This window comes from Doryrhamphus excisus, linkage group LG12 (genome assembly GCF_037039965.1).
Source record: "Doryrhamphus excisus strain RoL-2023G ecotype Guam linkage group LG12, RoL_Dexc_Guam_v1.1, whole genome shotgun sequence".
Classification (NCBI taxonomy): domain Eukaryota; kingdom Metazoa; phylum Chordata; class Actinopteri; order Syngnathiformes; family Syngnathidae; genus Doryrhamphus; species Doryrhamphus excisus.
In genome coordinates, this window is record NC_136368.1 from 21,349,019 (window position 1) to 21,362,787 (window position 13,769).

Here is a 13,769-nt window from a genome sequence, read left to right on the forward strand (position 1 = left end):
TCCTGTCGCTCAGAGAGTAGACATGAAAACATCCCAGCTTGTGTACACTAAGCGCTAAGCACGATGAGTTGCCTTGCGCTCCATCAATCAAGCTGCCTTTCCTTGCCTGGCCTCCCCTTACATAAAACGTCTTCCCGGGTTCAATTCCACCCTCTGCCATCTCTGTGTGGAGTTTGCATGTTCTTTTCTCCGGGTACTCCGGTTTCCTCCCACATTCCAAAAACATGCTAGGTTAATTAGCCACTCCAAATTGTCCATAGGTATGAATGTGAGTGTGAATGGTTGTTTGTCTATATGTGCCCTGGGATTGGCTGGCCACCAGTCCAGGGTGGACCCCGCCTCTCGCCCCAAGACAGCTGGGATAGGCTCCAGCACCCCCCGCCACCCTTGTGAGGATAAGCGGTAGAAAATGAACGAATGAATGAAATTGGTAACAGGTGTGGAAGAAAGGAGGACAGGAAGTGAGACACAACAGGAAGTGAATAGGAAAATAAGAGCGTCTCAAGTGGGACTAAACTAGACAGGGAATGACGAAGGAAATGGAGACAAAATAAGATCATAGAAACGGGATTCAGAGGAAAACATAAAGAGCTGTGACGAGGGGTGTAAATGTGTAAAGTGTGTACTCTAACTACAAAAATATTCATTTTTTCATGAGGAAAATCATGGTCACCTGCAATAAATGAGGGATTTCTGTACCATGAATTGAACGTATTATGGTGGTCATAGTTTGACCCTGGAACAGATGAATGGTGTGGTCGGCCTTTAAGGTTCCACTCGACTTGAAAAGTCCATTGATGATCCAAACACTTGGAGTTAAACACGGAGCTAGCATGACTAATAATAGCATTTCAACATTCAGACCTCTCTGCTGGGTGGCTTTTGTCAAGTCCGGATTAAATGGATGCTATTTTTATCAATGACTCATTACACTTACAGTGAAGAAAATAAGTATTTGAACACCCTGCTATTTTGCTATTTCTCCCACTTAGAAATCATGGAGGGGTCTGAAATTTTCATCGTAGGTGCATGTCCACTGTGAGAGAGATAAACTAAAAAGAAAAATCCAGAAATCACAATGCATGATTTTTTAACAATTTATTTGTGTGATACAGCTGCAAATAAGTATTTGAACACCTGTGTATCATCTAGAATTCTGACCCTGAAAGACCTGTTAGTCTGCCCATTAGAAGTCCACCTGCACTCCATGTATCATCCTGAATCAGATGCACCTGTTTGAGGTCGTTAGCTGCATAAAGACACCTGTCCACCCCATACAATCAGTAAGACTTTAACTTGTAACATGGCGAAGACCAAAGAGCTGTCCAAAGACACCAGAGACAAAATTGTACACCTCCACAAGGCTGGAAAGGGCTACGGAGCAATTACCAAGCAGCTTGGTGAAAAAAGGTCCACTGTTGGAGCTATCATTAGAAAATGGAAGAAGCTAAACATGACGGTCAATCTCAATCGGAGTGGAGCCCCATGCAAGATATCACCTCGTGGGGTCTCAATGATTCTAAGAAAGGTGAGGAATCAGCCCAGAACTACACGACAGGACTTGGTCAATGACCTGAAAAGAGCTGGGACCACCGTTTCCAAGGTTACTGTAGGTAATACACTAAGACGTCATGATGTGAAATCATGCATGGCACGAAAGGTTCCCCTGCTTAAACCAGCACATGTCAAGGCCCGTCTTAAGTTTGCATATGACCATTTGGATGATACAGAGGAGTCATGGGAGAAAGTTTTATGGTCAGATGAGACCAAAATAGAACTTTTTGGTCATAATTCCAATAAGCGTGTTTGGAGGAAGAAGAATGAAGAGTACAATCCGAAGAACACCATCCCTACTGTGAAGCATGGGGGTGGTAGCATCATGCTTTGGGGGTGTTTTTCTGCACATGGGACAGGACGAGTGCACTGCATTAAAGAGAGGATGACTGGGGCCGTGTATTGTGAGATTTTGGGGAACAACCTCCTTCCCTCTGTCAGAGCATTGAAGATGGGTCGTGGCTGGGTCTTCCAACACGACAACGACCCGAAGCACACAGCCAGGAAAACCAAGGAGTGGCTCCGTAAGAAGCATATCAAGGTTCTAGCATGGCCCAGCCAGTCTCCAGACCTGAACCCAATCGAAAATCTTTGGAGGGAGCTCAAACTCTGTGTTTCTCAGCGACAGCCCAGAAACCTGACTGATCTAGAGAAGATCTGTGTGGAGGAGTGGGCCAAGATCCCTCCTGCAGTGTGTGCAAACCTGGTGAAAAACTACAGGAAACGTTTGACCTCTGTAATAGCAAACAAAGGCTACTGTACCAAATATTAACATTCATTTTCTCAGGTGTTCAAATACTTATTAGCAGCTGTATCACACAAATAAATTGTTAAAAAATCATGCATTGTGATTTCTGGATTTTTCTTTTTAGTTTATCTCTCTCACAGTGGACATGCACCTACGATGAAAATTTCAGACCCCTCCATGATTTCTAAGTGGGAGAAATAGCAAAATAGCAGGGTGTTCAAATACTTATTTTCTTCACTGTATGAGAACCAAAGCTTTTTTCGCTCTCACAGACGCACGTGCACAGGAGCTGAACAAACAAGCAAAGCCAAACAGGAAGAACGACGGCAGCAGCAGCAGCATCTGTTGCAGCGCAGATGTTTTCATGTATTTACAAGCCGGAGAACACCAACACTCAAAAGTTTTTGACCATTTTTCTGCCTCGGTGCTCGTGTATTTTCCAGTTTTGAACAGCGGCCATTTCCGCTGCGGCGGTATCTTGTCAGAGAAAAATCAAACATAACACATCACCCACTCATCAAATCATTCAACTAAGCATACCAGCATGCTTTGGGGTTTGTGTGGACTCGAACAGGATAGCTTTGCGGGGCCAACAAGATGCGCGCTTTCATGGTGTTGCATTACAAACCGGGAAGGCGCTTCCATGAGTGCTGCTGTGTTGTTTTCCGACATATTCCCTCGTCTCCTCACTTGTGGAGGAAACAAACACTGGCAGCTCATATGAGGGGGACTTTTCCAGCATCCATTTCAACGGAACCACCGAGCAACATAATTGGGAAAAAATATCGGGATAAATACCGTATATCGATAGTCAACCTAAATATATCGGGATATGAGTTGTGGTCCATATTGCGAACCCTAGAGACAACCTATAGTGTATTTGCAGTACTACTGAACACTCCGGAACCTGGCCAGGTTTTCAGGCCTGATAAATCCCGGAAAATAACGTATAGTAACCGGATTAAAGCTGGAAGTTAATTCTGATCCTCTGTTATGGAGGACATTCCAATGTCAATGGGTACATTGATGGTAATGTTATTAAAACATGGCCACCAAGGCCATCATTGGGATAAAAAAAGGCTCACGTGGGCTGCTCCACTACTGCAAAAACACTCATCAAAGATCCTCTATATGACAGGAGAGCTTTGCTGTTTTTAAGGACCTACTGCAAAAATGCAAGTCAACAGAGAACTGAACCTGCGGACTCTGCCATAGTCCATCATCCATCCATCCATCCATCCGTCAGTTTTCATCACTGGGGTCTTTGGACCAGGCCACATAGTCTCTCAAGGTGAACTTATTTTTACACTTGTATGACAGCTGAAACGCGTGACACACGCAGGGCTGAGTGCTTTTTGTTATACTTTGCATATTTTATGATCTTTGAACGCTTGACTTAGTCCAGCTCTTGATGGCGACGCTGTCAGGTGTTTATTTCTATTAGCGCCGCGGAACAAATGTTTTGATATATGAATATGATGTTGACTGACAGTCCGTCAGTATTATTCCACGGGTACCGCCGCATAATTCTCAGGCACGTCATGCGGCCGCCACGTAATGTGGTGTTAAGAGGAGGAAAAAAAGAGGAGAGAGGAGAGAGAGCGTGTGTGTGGACAGGTCTGTAATTGAAGAGAGGGAAAGGACCTTAGCCCGGATGGGGATCTATCACTCCGACGCTCCCATATTTCCACGGAGGACATGGAGAGGAGGGAAGGTGTGAGGCCAAGGCCTCCGTTGGTGAAGTGAGTGTGTGAAGAAGAAGAGGGAGGAGATAAAACTGTGCACATGTGACGCCCGTCCCTCCTGACACAGATTGGAAGCAAGACAAAGATGGAGAGGATGCGACAATGATAAATGGACGGAAGAGAGAAGATCAACATGCTGGGGACTGGCCCTGGAGACACAGCCGCCAGAGAAGCAGAGAATTATGGGAGTGCAAATTAAATTACACCGGAAGGGATGTTCAGGTCTGGACCTGCAGGGACGACGGCACGTGGGGGCGGGCGGGGTTGGTGGGTTCCGCCTCTGCATGTGTGTGCGTGACACAGTTGCATGGAGCAGAAGTTGGTGTGAAAAGACATAATATTTGATGTAGCAACATCCGGTACAAAACCTCCCTTAAAAATGTCCGTTTAACTTAATGCAACTTAATTTAACCTTTCTTATTATATTTATACATGTATTTTTTTCCTCTCTTTCTCTCACCGATGTAGCACAATTATGTGCAATTACTCGGTACTGTTATCGTATTACCACTTTTTTTTCCTCTCTTCTTTTTTTCTTTGACACATTCGGCCTGTATGAAAAAATAAAAATAAAAATAAAAATAAAAATAAAAATAAAAATAAAAATAAAAATAAAAATAAAAATAAAAATAAAAATAAAAATAAAAATAAAAATAAAAATAAAAATAAAAATAAAAATAAAAATAAAAATAAAAATAAATTGGCCACTCCAAATTGTCCATAGGTATGAATGTGAGTGTGAATGGTTGTTTGTCTTGTTTTGAGTGCAGCTACTAGATGAATAGCACATCGACATCCTTCCTTCCATAAAGTGCAGTACTACTATTTACGTGATGGGGACCCATAGGGCCTGCTCACACTAACTCACAACCATTTGGCTTGTCTCAGAATCAGCCTCCAGTCCTCATCAATGCTGAAACCTTCCCATCGCCTGTCTGTGGCACTCAGCCTGAGTCATTCAGAAGACAATCATTTTTAAAAACGCACCGATGTAAGGTTTCATTTTTAACAAAAGAAAAGTAATTTCCCGAATGAATGGCTGTCCTATTGTGAAGCAGTGGAACTACTTTCAGCTGTGGTTCAACACTTGACAACGAGAGCAGGCACTATAGAGTAAGACTCGGGGCGGACATTTGACTGGTAGCCTCATCCTTTCAGGAATGGATTAAGGCCTCCTTTCAAATAGGCACCGCTTTCAAATAAATGCATGGTACAGTCTGCAGTGGGGCCAAACGGGAAGAAATACAACAACGGCCTCCTTTGAAATGAATGCCTCCTTCACAAAGTGGTCGGTACTCTCTGCAGTTAAGTAAATAAACAGCCTGAGACACGTTATGAGGAAATACTCAACAGGTCTCCTGTCAAATAGACACCACTTTAAAAAAATGCATACTTTTTTGTTTACCCATCCATCCATCTTCCACTTATCCAAGCTTGGGTTGCAGGGACAGCAGCCTAGGCAGGGATCCCAGACTAACCTCTCCCCGGCTACTTTGTCCAGCTCCGATTGGCGGATCCCGAGGCGTTCCCAGGCCAGTTGAGAAAATGGCCTCCACAACCTTGAGGTCTCCTACCAGTCGGACCAGATGCCAGAGCCACCACATCTGGCTCCTCTCAATGCGGAGGAGAAACGGAGGAGTAAATACTATAAAAACTTTATCTCGAATTGACACCTCTTTCAAATAAATACCTAGTACACACCGCAGTTGAGATAAACACAGAGCCACTACTTGAAAAAATACTGCACAGGATTCCTCTTAAATAAACACCTCTGTCAATAAATATGCCAGGCCACTATTTGAAGAAATGTCTCCTCTAAAATTGACACCTCTTTCAAATAAATACATGGTACTACATAGCTCAGTAAGACCTGCTGCTGTTTGCAGTTCTGGAAATAAACATGCCTCCATCAAATAAACACCCGGTACTACTTGAAGTTAAATAAATCACCACCTCAGGCCACTGTAGGGAGAAACGTCTCCTGTAAAATAGACACCTCTTTGGAATAAATACATGGTACAGTAGATCAGCATGGCCTGTTTCTATACATTTCAGGAAATAAACAAACCAAGGGATAGGCCTCCATCAAACTGGGCCCAGTACTCTTAAAGTTAAATAAATAAACACCCTGCGCCACTGTTTGAGGAAACACCGTACAGGCCTCTTCTCAAATAGACACCGCTTCCAAATAAAAGCCTGGTACTGTCTACAGTTACAGAGCAAAATACTGAAATACTATAAGGACCTCCTTCAAATAAAGGCATAGTACTCTCTGCAGTTGAGCAGGTAAACCTTCCAGGTCATTATCTCAGTACATACCGTACAGGTCTTCTTTGAATGGGTCTATCCTTCAAATACACGCCTGGTACCAAAGTATGTACTAGGTAAACATTGTCAGCCTCATTGAGTGCAGTAAAAACACAATAGAGTAAAAAGAAGGCTCTCTGCCTTTGGTTGCAAACTCGTGGCTTTCAGTGCGGGCTTGAAAACAGGCCTTAAGCAGCTGCTGACAACATTCAAGATTAATCCCGATGACACGGGGCGGCCGGCGCAAAATACCCGACTTGAGAATGAATAGCTATAATTATCATATCAAGTGGCATAATGTATTTATTCTCTGGCGAGAGCGCTTCTTGAAAGGGAGTCGCGGCGGGTTGTCATGCAGTCCCCGGAGCGCCGCGATTTCTCAAAGGTCACTCGGACACCGAGGTCGATTAGCAATTCAGATGGGGCTAAAGGGGCTAAAAGGCTGCCTGAGACTTATTGCATTAGCAAAGGCTGCGGCGGCGGCGGCACGAGGAGGAGGATGGTTGGATGCTGCTGGAGTTGGATGCAACACTGCAGCACAGTGGAGTATTTGCATATATGCTTGCCTGCCTTTTTTCAACAAGCTGCAAATCAGGCCTTCCTGCTGGGCCTGGTTTCAGCACCATGGACAGCGAGTGATGCACCCTGTCAGTGTGTGAAGGCTACCAGTGTGTGTGTGTGTGTGTGTGTGTGTGTGTGTGTGTGTGTGTGTGTTCGGCGTGGGTTTCTTCCAGCGTGTGTTGTGCGTGGCCTGACATTGAAAACACGCCCGGGTTCCTCAGGTCGTAACGTGCCCGTGTCAGTGGAGACATCGCGAGGCTTGGGTTGGATCGCCTGATTAGACCTTAAATCTTCCCAAAGTGCCCCACGAAGGAAGCATCCATCCACGCAGCCCCAACGCACCGCGAGCCGCATTTCTCGAAAGGAAAAGAGCAAAAATGCAAATATAGTGACATGTCCGGTGGTTGCCATGGCGACCGAGAACCCACCCCCTCAAGTCCACCGGAGCGCATGCGCTCCTGCGTGTCCTACCTTGCATTCCTCCATGCACGTCCGAACGGAGTACGCGTCCGTCTCGTATTTGCGGACCAGCAGCTCGAACTCCCGGTAGTTGTCCTCCGCCTGCCGGTCGAGGAGCTGGTAAGCCCGGACGCAGTGGCCGCATCCCGGCGCGTCCGCCCCCATGGCCATATCCAGGGTGCAATTCATGTCGTGTGGACTCGTAAACCCGTAAAACAAATCCAAAAGTGAGTAGGAATTACAAAAGGAAAGGTACAAATCGCTCAGGTTGACGTACGCCGACTGCGTCCCCTCTCCCCCTCCGGCGGAGAGGCCCAGGCACGCCGTGTCCGCGTCCGTGAAAGTGAAGCAGTCCTTGGACACGCTGTCCGGGTGGCAGGTGTCCATCCGCCACAGAGGTTGGGTAGAATTCCCTAGAAAAATAGCTTCTTGCTCTCCGGCGAGCCGGTAGGGGTCAGGCGGCGGCGGTGGCGGTGGTGGTGGTGGTGGTGATGATGGTGGTGGTGGTGGTGGAGGTGGAGGTGACGATGACGATGGTGGTGGCAGCGGTAGCGGCAGCGGCAGCGGTAGCGGCAGCGGCAGCGGTAGCGGCGGGACCCAGCGCAGGGAGCGAGGCTGCTCGCCCGTCTCTCTAATCCCGAGCCCCCCCGGCCCCGAGCGCTTGTCCCTGGTGCGGGTCAGCGTGGCCTCGGCGCAGAACCACAGGTGATCCGAGAGCAGGACGGTGATGAAGAGGAGCGAGGCCAGCGACAGTCGCCATCTCTGGGCCCGCTCCGACTCGGTGGATGGCTTCTCGGTCCCTCGGGGTGCGAACCAGGATTTGACGCCTTCGTCATGCTGTCGACGCATCCAAGCACCCCTGCTCATATTTTAGGAGAGTGCTGCCCTGGCCGACTCCACCGCGGGGGCTGCTCTGTCTCAATACTCATTGACTTACGGGGGGGCGGGAGGCGGGCTGCGTTCTCCTCGGGTGCCGTTGCCTCCGCCGGTTCGGGGCGCAGCTCGATCGCGCCCGCGGCTGTCGGTGCTATTCCGGTCCGGTGAGACCACCCGCGCGGATTAAGCTTGCCGCATCCTCCATGGCTCCCCGCGGGGGGACGGCGTCCTCTTTGACCGCATGCCCCCCCCTTCCCTCGCTCTCTCTCGCTCGCTCTGTCTCTCTCTCGCCTTCCCGGGTGTCCTCCCCTTCCTTCCTGCTTCCTTCGTCGCAGGCTGTTGCGAGCCTGCTCGGTGCTGCTGCTGCTGTCGATGATGATGATGATGGTGGTGATGATGATGATGGTCCTGCTGGGGCGTCTGCCGCAGATTGGGCTCACAGGGAAGCGGCCGCTGGCCTGCGCCGGCCGGTGTCGTCGCCGCCTCGAAGCCGAGCGTGAAGCCTTGAATCCCGTCTCCGGATGGCCGTCGTCATCTTGGAACGCGCCTAAGTTGCCGCCATGTTCGCCTGGAAAGACTTTTTCGGAGAGCTTGGGCTGTTTGCGTCATCTCCATCGCTGCGAGAGCTCCATCGTTGCGCAGTGGCAGAGCGGCTTATTGCCTGTATGCACACGAAGGGGGGTGGGGAGGGAGCGGAGGGGCGAGGGGAGGAGGGGGTGGGGGTGGGGGGGGGGGGTGCACACAGGTACACCAGGATATTCCTAGGATGTTTTGCACAAATATTTAGTTTGGTTTCCTGTCTTTGACTTCCGTCCCTTCCTTCATTCAACAATGCAAGTGGAGATCATCCATTGGTTGTCTTTTTCTACGCAGGAAGTAGCTCCATTTTAATGGGCTGCATCACCTCTCAAGTCACTTTGTGTGACTGAAACACCCCCCCCCCCCCCATAGCTTTTCCAGGGCCCCCAAAGGCACAAATGAATAAATAAATACACAAAAAGTTGCATATCGACAGTCGAGAAAAATAAAGATGAAAAATGACTGTAGACTAACTTGGTTGCACCTCGCCTCTCACCCAACGTCAGCTGGGATAGGCTCCAGCATACCCCCGCCATCCGCATGAGGAATATGTGGCATAGCCTCTAATGTTGAGTCAGTGGCCAAATTGACTGAGAGGAGCAGTCAGGACTTTGTTAGGACTTTGGAAGAGGTTACACCGGGGGTCCCCAAACTAAGGGGGCCCTAACCGGAGTACCCGGACAAAACCCACGCATGCACGGGGAGAACATGCAAACTCCACACAGAGATGGCCGAGGGTGGAATCAAACTCAGGTCTCCTACCTGTGAGGCCTGTGTGCTAACCACTCGGCCGCCGTGCAGCCTATAATTTTTTTTAAAAAACCTCAGCTCCTCAATTGGTAACCTATGACTTGACAAATACGCTTCATGCAGAATGTCCAAAAACCTGATGTCCTCTAGAGCTCCACTACCTATACAGGTGCAATGGCCAGGTGTCCCATTACTTTTGTCATCCATACTAACAATCGCATGCCACTACAAGTCCATCATACGAGTGATCATTACGAGCCATGCATCTATTTACAACACATCAACTGCTTCCTAGAGAGAAACAAGGCAGCAGTGAGCAGATGGACGACAAATGAAAAGAGTACTAATATAATCTACCCGAGTGAGGTGCTGGCCCAACACGCCACAAGCTGGCAGCGAGTCTGGAACTCCACTAAGTGCCATCAGTCTTCCAAAAGAGATCCCCCTTCGATTTGGGTTTTCCTGATGAGGGCTGGCGGTGAGGGGGACTACGACAGTTAAATCCGTCCTAAAGTCTCCCATGGGTGTTTTCCTATGTAGGTCGGGATTTGGTGATTGGGAAGTACTAGTTTAGCATAGAATTCCAAATATTTTCATCATCGCGGATCATGTGTGTGATCGTTGTAGCTAACAAGGCATGTAATGTTCCTCCTACAAAACCATTCATTCATTTTCTACCTTGTCCTCACCAGGGTCGCCATGCGTGCTGGAGCCTATCCCAGCTGTCTTTGGGCGAGAGGCGCTGTAGGCCCTGGACTAATGGCCGGCCAATCCCAGGGCACATATAGACAAACAACCATTCACACTCACATTCATACCTATGGACAATTTGGAGTGGCTAATTAACCTAGCATGTTTTTGGAATGTGGGAGGAAACCGGAGTACCCGGAGAAAACCCACAAGAACATGCAAACTCCACACAGAGATGGCCCAGGGTGGGATTGAACTGGGGTCTCCTAGCTGTGAATTCTGCGCGCTAACCACTAGACCGCCGTGCAGCCTAGCATAACATACGTATCACTATTACATCACACGTTATGAGCACCTTTGAGAATCCATAGGGGGCGCCAAAAATGTTGTTTACCTAGAAACCCTCATAGAAAAACAAGGAAATGATGTTTGATTCAGCAGCCATCCAAATGGTGACATATAGGATGATTCAATCAGCACGGGTTCAATAGCGTACACACACACACACACACACACACACACACACATCGATAGTGGATGAGTCATGACTGCTTACAGTTCCTGTGATGGCCGGCCATTTGCATTCACGGCACACACTAACTCCCTCCTTCCCTTTCCCTCCCTCCATCTGCCCGTCACATTGTTGCTGTGGCATTACCTCTCTGTCTTATAAACACAGAATGACACCTTTCCACCGGGCCTGACGCATGCACGCTCCATGTGTTAATTGGCGTCTTCTCAGGTGCTAATGGAAGAAAAGTTATCAGCAATAAAAATCCATGAAATGATGGATGGCCTGGGATGTGCGGCATGATGGGACGCCATGCACAGTCGCACCGTTTAACACAAACTTTATCAAGTTGAAATGCATCTCGGTTTTCTTTATTTTTATCTAAGCTGCTGCATCCTCATTGGACCTTTCTGCCCCCTTCTTTCACTGGAGGGACTAAAAATCAATCAATGTCGTACATAACTAAAGATTTGGAAAACATGTTGGACTCGATTTGACTTTTGACATCATGCATCATGAATTGTGATTGTGCAGTCCTAAAATTCATAATCCATCGTTTCTGTTGTTAAATAAGGTTTCAAAACACGAGACAGTGACACAAACCAAAAGGCTCCGTTTTATACTGAGAGAACAAAAACTTTGAGGTAGAAATGTATGCATATTTGTACTTGTAGGAGGGTTGTAATTATACCTTGTGGATTTATTGTGGATTTGGTGCTCGGGTAGTTGACGAGTTGTCATGTTGTCACGGTTCACAGCACGTGTTGGGTTCTGTGCAAAAGTGGACCAAATACCAAGTGGGTGTCGGCATAATGTGAGGATCGGTTTTGGAGGCCTACTGTATAGAAAGGCCCCCCAAAAAAGGCCAGCATTGTTAGTCCAGTGAGCGGCATCATGGCACATCTATCACGTTAACTTCTACCGACGCTGGCTACGGTGGAGGCTGGTTTGAGCTACAGTAATATAGCCAGGCATATGGCTTCAAAATAAAAATGATATTCAAAAAATATGGTCTCCAAGTTGCTGTTGCCTCAGTGTACTTGTCCACAAAAAAACGCTGAAGCCGGAGTTCTTCAACATTTCAACGACAATAACAGGAGGTGGACAAGAGGCCCAAACACCATGTTTTCTTTAAGTAACCATAGGGGCTGCACGGTGGTCGTGTGGTTAGCCCGCAGAACTCACAGCTAGGAGATTCAATTCCACCCTCAGCCATCTCTGTGTGGAGTTTGCATGTTCTCCCCGTGCATGCGTGGGTTTTCTCCGGGTACTCCGGTTTCCTCCCACATTCCAAAAACATGCTAGGTTAATTAGCCACTCCAAATTGTCCATAGGTATGAATGTGAGTGTGAATGGTTGTTTGGCTGGGATAGGCTCCAGCCCCCCCGCGACCCTTGTGAGAATAAGCAGTAAAAATGAATGAATGAATGAATGAATAAGTATCCATATTGGTACGGACATGTCCTCCACATACCCGATCCCTGATGACCCCATGACAATAACAAGAAGGTACTTCCACTTCCTGTCCGTCACTCAATGTGTTTGGGAACTTGGTGGCAGCAAAGCAGAGCACTCCAGAAGCAATCAATGTAAGTGAGATATTAGAGCGTGATGCAGTGTGTCCATTGTTTTTGTTAAATGGGTACAAAACCCCAACATGATGGATTACGGCACAGAGACAATTGATTGGCAACGTCAGCACAAATCCCCCATTAAAAGTGACAGTGGAGGTGTTGAAGGCTGCAGCATTGTTAGGAGAAATGAGATGATTATGTGGTCCAAAAAACAACAAGGGAACCGGAGAGGAGTCCACGGTGCCGATTGCCGAGAAGCACCGCGCTTCTTGCTCAGTCGGTCAGTGAAATCAAGAGGGATTCGAGCAATGATCTAGATACCATCATGCAGTTCAATCAGCCACCCACCCAGCACCGGCCCCTCTCTCCGCCTTGTGGGGGTTTTAGTCTCCTGGATCGATCGCTTCGCCTCATTTCCATTCTAGGAATTCCACATCGATGCGGCTCGCTATCTCAATGCCTTTTCCCATACCCTTGGCCTCGCACATGGCTGCCCTATACCCCCCCCCCCAATGCAGCTACAGCCCTGATCTATCATTTTGCAGAGCATCAAAGGAAATGTGGTACGGTCTGCTATGCGACTATAGAGGACGGCAGATCTGAGGGTCCGAGCGCTGGTAGTGTTGTTTGGATTACGGCATCATGTGACTTGATAAATACACAACTCTATTCCGTCAATGTGCGTTTGTGTTTGTCTTCATCGCCTCTTGCCCTGGTATTGCATCACCGATGGCCCAGGACTGAATCCTGATGCTCTGTGCTCCCGTGAGGGAAAAGCCAGGAGTTGCAGAGACGATGATCCACATGCTTAATCTTTACTCTTTAAGAACGACTTGCTTGATGGTTCACTGGCAGTGTAGTGGTGGAGTGGTGTAGTGGTGCACGCGGCTGATTTCCGTACAGCCATCCTGGGATTGATTCTCGCTCAGTAGAAGAAAAGGGTAGCCAAACTATGGCGATGGTACCGTAAATGATTATAATGGAAGTGGCAGTGCGCGAGGCATTGTGCTTTACATAAACCTTGCAATTCAACCTACCTCGGTGTTCCGAGTATCAGTGTCAGCAAGTGATGTGTGGCTGTTTTTATATCGGAGTTGAGTACAACTTTGAGTACTGTTTATTATTTTGTCAATGAAACTTTTAGCTCTAGTGCTACATGCTAATGCTACGAGAACGGCTTAGCGTTTCACTGTAGCTGAATCTGCCAAGCACGCAGCAACATTATTCTGTGCCTGGGAGTAAAAAGTAAAAGTAAAAAGTAGTCTGCCATTATTAGCGGTAGCAAATGCTCTCTCTAGGGTTTTGTCAATGCGTATGACTTTTTTTTCATATCATTATCATTTTTCCTGTTGTTTGTTTTAGTTGTTTTATCATATTGTTCGAATGTGCTGAGGGTCAGTTAAAGATTGTGGCCA

At 47.6% G+C, this 13,769-nt stretch overlaps 1 protein-coding gene across 2 annotated transcripts in view; it reads right to left on the reverse strand.

The window, feature by feature from the left end:
• The window catches only part of nalf1b (NALCN channel auxiliary factor 1b), a 64,892-nt gene extending 55,988 nt beyond the window's left edge, over positions 1-8,904 (reverse strand). For both annotated transcript variants that reach the window (XM_058081460.2, XM_078795291.1), the window contains exon 1: positions 7,387-8,904. In XM_058081460.2, coding sequence (XP_057937443.2) covers positions 7,387-8,241 — 855 coding nt within the window. In that variant the 5' untranslated portion in view covers positions 8,242-8,904. The remainder of the gene's footprint in view (positions 1-7,386) is intronic.
• Between the last annotated feature and the right edge of the window lie 4,865 nt (positions 8,905-13,769).